Source organism: Desmodus rotundus, chromosome 5 (assembly GCF_022682495.2).
Source record: "Desmodus rotundus isolate HL8 chromosome 5, HLdesRot8A.1, whole genome shotgun sequence".
In the NCBI taxonomy this organism is placed as follows: Eukaryota; Metazoa; Chordata; class Mammalia; order Chiroptera; family Phyllostomidae; genus Desmodus; species Desmodus rotundus.
In genome coordinates, this window is record NC_071391.1 from 7,352,833 (window position 1) to 7,358,578 (window position 5,746).

At 46.7% G+C, this 5,746-nt stretch overlaps 1 protein-coding gene across 1 annotated transcript; it reads right to left on the reverse strand.

The window, feature by feature from the left end:
* Positions 1-2,101, reverse strand: LOC128780956 (mammaglobin-A-like). The gene is made up of 3 exons (XM_053924730.2): positions 1,966-2,101; positions 1,433-1,620; positions 1-194 (listed from the first exon to the last, which is right to left on the reverse strand). Exons 1-3 carry the CDS (start codon positions 2,018-2,020, stop codon positions 156-158), a joined length of 282 nt encoding a protein of 93 aa, XP_053780705.1. The 5' UTR covers positions 2,021-2,101; the 3' UTR covers positions 1-155.
* Between the last annotated feature and the right edge of the window lie 3,645 nt (positions 2,102-5,746).

The window sequence follows — 5,746 nt, forward strand, 5'->3', positions numbered from 1 at the left end:
TTTAGTTTTGCAGATGCTTTATTGAAATGGAAATGTATGTGAGGCTTCAACAATTGTCTTGCATTTGTAGATGGAAGGATGAAGAAGGAAAGCTCAGCTGTGGCTTCTACCCGTGGACAGTTGGTCTGTGGACAATCTCTGTGGTGGTGTGGAAGTTAGTACCGAGCACACCAAGTGCTACTGTATATTGATTTCTGGAAAACAAAAACAGAGACATCACTTACATCTCACTTGTTCTTACCAAGGAGCATCCTGAAGAACAAACGTGCCTCCTTATTGTTCCCTGGATTGGTCCACATGCATTGACAGGAAGCTGGTGCTGGAAGAGACCTGGAATTATCGCATTTCTTCTATCTCAGATGAGGACCATGAGCAATCCCAAAGGCTGCTGGTGCTGCCCAATCTTGTCCCCCCAGAGTTAATCCCCTTGTTCATTTTACCTGCATGTTTCCTCTTCTTTGAAACAAGGTAGCCAACACTATGCTGTGTTTTAGTTTTCATACCTCAGTCCAAACAGGAAGGAATGTGAAGTTCTGAGTTGCTGCATGTTAGAAGAAGAGCCAACAGCACCATGGCCCCCACCCAGCCCCTGTGTGTGACAACACATTGCAGATGTGTGCTCCTCGTGGTTTGTCTAACTGAGGATGTAAAGAAAATGCCCATCATTTGAATTGAAGGGGCTGAGAATTTAAAATAGTTTAGTTACAGTGAATGCAAATACAAATATTACTCTTTCACCACTTTCAATGCACAGCTAATGGTGTGAAGAACATTCAGTTGGCAGTACACCCAAACTGCAAGACCTTCTCATCCTGCTGGCCTGGAGCTGCAGACACTCCCAACCTGCCAACTTCCTTGCCACCTGCCATGGAAATCACTCTTTGGCCTCTGTGCCTAAGACATTGGCTTCTTTACAAAATGTGATGTTTCTCTATTGTTGACTGGCTCATTTGTTTTCCCGGTGTTCTTCAAGGTTCATCCACACCATCACCTGTGTCAGGAATTTCTTAGTGATGTGCACTTTCCTGTTTCTGCTGAGGCAGTGTGTCCAGGTGGATACCTGGGAATGTTGCAAATGTTAAATGAGGGCAGGGAAGGGCACTAGATCACACTACACAACGTCTGTCCTACGTGGAAAGACTGCTGCATGGGAAACAATTGGTTTCTGTTGTCCCCCTCTGACCACCCGGGAGGGATTCACAGCCATGGTTTCCACGTGTCACTCTGTGGCCTTAAATTCAAGGTCAAGGAATCCAAGCACTGGTGCCAGCAAACATAGGTTGCTTGACAGTGCAGCAAGGTTGTGTTAATAAGATGGAAGGAATCTACCTGATAAAGAGGACAATCACGTGCTTCGAAAGAGTTGTCCCAAACTGAGTGCCTGCATGTCCTGTCCTGCAGTCAGACTCACTTAAAGAGGCACCAAAATTACCTGCATTACTTGGACCTTCTCCAGAGTTTCTTCACCCTGACTGAGAAAGCATTCCTTCATTAATGCGGCGGCCTTTGCAGTTTCTTCACCTGGTAGGAATGGCTGGACGTTCTTGATGTATTCAGGCACGTCCATATCAGGGTCAATGGTCATATTGATCAGATTGTCCATTAGATCGCAGCCAACCCCTGGGAAGAAAACATGCAAGTGCAGGCTCAGTGACAGAGGTGTGAGCTCCATGTAGGGCCTGACTGTGATGCTGTCATGTCTCCTCCCCACAGGGACATATGCTCAGAGAGGCTATGGGAAGGGTCTGAGTCCTCAGTTCTAGGAGACTCAATTCAGACCCAGGATTTTCTTTTAGCCCTACAGCATCTGCCTCCTTGTCCTTGGCCCCACCCCCACCCCACATACACACAGCCCAGACACCTGAGACATGAGCTGCTCTGTCTGGGGGCTTGAGGAGCAGGAGCACTTGCACAGGGTCCCTGAGCACAGCCCTCCTCCAAAGTCAATGCCTTGTCGACACTCACCCGCATAGCAGTACAGGGGGAGGGCGGTCAGCATGAGGATGGTCACCAGCTTCATGGTTCAGGCAGCTGCTGTGGGCTGGTCACTCTGATGTGGCAGGAAGAAGGAGCTCCCCATGGAGGTGACTGTCCAGAGTGCAGCCTTTTATTCTCCTGGTGGCCTCCTTAATCCCTCCCAGGCATCATGGGATGAGTCACAGGGTAAACCTGGCCCTGGGCCAGGAAGGGACTGGGAGAATCTCCCAGACCCAGCCCACCTGGTCTCCTTTAATAGAAACCGAGTGCACAGAGCTTTGAAAACCCTCAAACATCTGAAACTGCAATAATGGTGAGGACAGTAGATGAAATTTATGCCAGAGTGCTTGCTAAATAATAAGGCAAATGACAACCTTGTGAGCCTCTCTTGTCATCCCTGTTGCTTTATTATTGTTGTGGTCCGTATTATCTCTTCCCCCTTCCCCAGTCTTTCTGCCCCCATTCCCCTCCTATTCCTTGTTCACCTTCAACTCTTCCTCCTCCTCCACCACACTCCTTCCCTCTTCTTCTTTCCACACCCTATTACTCCTCTTGTTTCTCTTTTACCTCTTCAGGGTTCAACACATTTCACATTCATTCTCTGTTCCCCTGATTCGGCAAACACCTTGGCTAGGTGCAATTCCACCTAGCTGCCTCTTAGCACAGACTTTCCTTGCCCATAGGCTGCAACGCAGGTGCTTTTGCTTGGGAAATAGAAATATTTTCTCATCTTCTTTGAAGGTTATTTTCACAAAGACTTTCTCAGTTAGGTCGATTTCATAAAGGTAGTCATTAATTCATAATTAAGTTTAGTGTTTTTTAGTTCCCTAGGGTTTTTGCTCCACTGATTCAAAGGGTGATTAGAGATGTATGATTACAGATGCTCGGATGAAGTAGAGGCGGGAGGGATGCACAGGGAGAAGGGTATAACCTGGGCTCATGCACTTGTAGATTTCAAATTGCGAGGCAACCCCTAATACTGATGTGTTCTTGGGCAAGTTACAGTGCTGGTTGTGCTGGGGCTCATTTTCCTCATTTCTGTAGTGGGCACACATGTTCCCATGCCTGGCTGTGTAAAGATGGCTGACATTTATTTCAAGAGCCTATCACCGGGCTGAAACCAGAGTAGTTAGGACTAAATTGGAGGTTTCATTCTTCCATTTGTCCATGCACCTTTCCATCTATGCATCCTTCATCCATCCATCCATGAATTCACGTATCCATCCATGCTCGTAAGAGCCAGGAATCTCCTAGGATGTGCCTTGTGCTGTGTGTCACAGATTCCATTGTAGGAACTAGTCGAGCAGGACCTTGCACTTGTGCAGCTTCCCTCTAATGGGAAGTAACAAAGAACTCCACAATTGGATACGAGAGAAAGGGAAAGTGATTGTGTGAATAACAACAAAACAATCACTAGGGAGGTATCCTGTAGGAGGTCCAGGCATCCATTGGACTGGGACTTTGAGCTCATAAGAGTGAATGGTTATACCCAGGGGGCTTTTTGGCATGAGTTGTCTAGGCAGAGGGAACAGCAAGTACACCGGCCTAGAGTGCAGGTGGCACGTGGCCACCTGAGGAAAGCAGGCAACATGTCCCTCTGGTTTCATAGAGGGACAGTCCAGCCTCATAGGACAGACACACCACATCAGCCTAAGCAGTGACGGTATGAACAAGACAAACAAAGTTGGCAGAGAGGAAAGAGAAAAGTAGTGGGTGAGACGGTATGAAAGGTGCATCAACAGTCAACCATCTGTGGATGCATTGTTCTCTGTGGGGTTGTTGGAGACTCGTGTCTTTACATCATTCAGCTGATCCAAAGTTGCCAGAACAGTATTAACTTAGGAAGAAGACACAAATGGAAGTTATGTTCTTACATGTGCAATATCTCTCCGTTGACTCTTCATTCCAAAGGCAAGGAGACGACTTTATGAGGAAATGGAGCCTGACTCTTTGAACAGGCCTTGGTGATGGCCCTGCTTCTTGCTCAGGGGTCATGGACCTGACCTGCTGTCTGCTGCACACCGGGCCCCGTGCAGGTTTTTTGCTGAGCAAAAGCAATCCCATGTCATGTACAATGAAGTGTGTGTTTCTTTATCTCCGTGTCTTCTGCATACTCCACGGTGACCATTCCTGGTGCATCAAAGGACTGTTACCCACTTACAAAACACACATTTAAAAGCAAGTATTCTTAAGGAGAAATAGAAGAATCTAAAAGGCCTGTATGCTGATACAGCTGGCCTGCTGTTTTCTCCTCCCAGAGATATTTTGATTGAGATTCCCAAATTAAATTCAGAAATGGAGGAATAAGGTAGCCTGTGGTTTCCAGGGTGGTGTGACATTTACTGACCACATGCTATGACAAACCATGCTGTAGAGGAGAACCATTGAGATTTCACCCTGGATAGCGTGGGTAGTGGGGGATAGGTCCATGTGTGGTAAGTGAGAATTATATTGGGCCTGTCCTTCAGCTCATTGGAGACTTCAAGTATACTCACGGTACTATTTTGTCATCTGAGGTCATGCCAGGCTGAATAAAAGTAATATCATGAACCGAAAGTTATTTTTCCATAGTGATTTATGCATTGGTCCCAAGCCTATGAAAGCGTTCTGAAGATGAGATGATATCTGACTTTTGTTCCTTGTAAGTAGTTCCTACAAATCAACCCCACAGTCTTTGGGCACAAGATACTTCATGCTTTTCTTTTTCACTCATTCTGTAAGCCTGGTTCTGCCCCTTAATTTCACGGCTAACATTAGCCTCCAGGGTGGTCTTTGGACAGGAACCTCTCTAACCTATTGATGGAGCCACTGTCTAGAAGTTGGGTGGGGTAGTACTTTCCCTGGTCAGAACCTTAAGGAATATCCCTGGTCTAGGAGACGTCTTGAGAGCAAAGAGATGTTTACTGATCACAGTTCCCTGTCCACTCCTAGACCAGGTGCCTGCCAAGCCTCAGGCCAATGCTGCTGTGGGGCTGTCTCAGCTGGGTCTCCTTATACAGTGAGAATGGTTCTGGGGTTGTTGTGAGGCCAGAGTGAGTTACAGAAGGGAAGTCCTAACACAGGGACTGAGCACAGGGCAGGCACTGCCTCCACATCATTGCCAGAGATTAATTTGTAACATTGAGGAAGTTGTTCTAATCCCTTGTGGAGGACTTTTCACACCTCTAGACACCACTGAAACTTGCTGCTACTTTACATTTTCTACAAATCTAGAGATATTCTTGTTCCATTGGGAGGAAAATCACCACAGTTTAAAAGAAGCCCTTTATTCGATCCATTCTTACTTGATATTTGCTTGAGTCTTTCTTGAAGAGTTTTATTGAGGCGTCATTTACACATTGCTTTTGAACATACTCTACCTGTTGGTGGCCTGTTAATTTTCTCAGAATGTAGCTCCTACCTGTGCCACATACTTCGAGATTTAGTAAATCACAGATGGGAGGCCATTAAAGAGTAATTACTCGATGCCAGGCCTTGTGACCACCAATTTTACTCTTCACAACAACCCATTGGGCAGAGTAATGAAGATTTATTGGCAAAACTGAGGGCACTACAGATGGTAGAAGAGATAACAGAATGGATGGAATGCCAGGACAGTGGCACAGACCAGGCCTCTGATGAGCAAAGGGAGATGTGTGGTTTCCGACCTCTGAGGAAGGCATATCATTTCCCCCCAGTTGTACAAGGTGGGATGGAGGGGCCAAGCAACCTGACCAATGGAACACACCTAGTGGGTGGTAGAGCCCCCTAAGAGCCAGGTGTTCTGGCC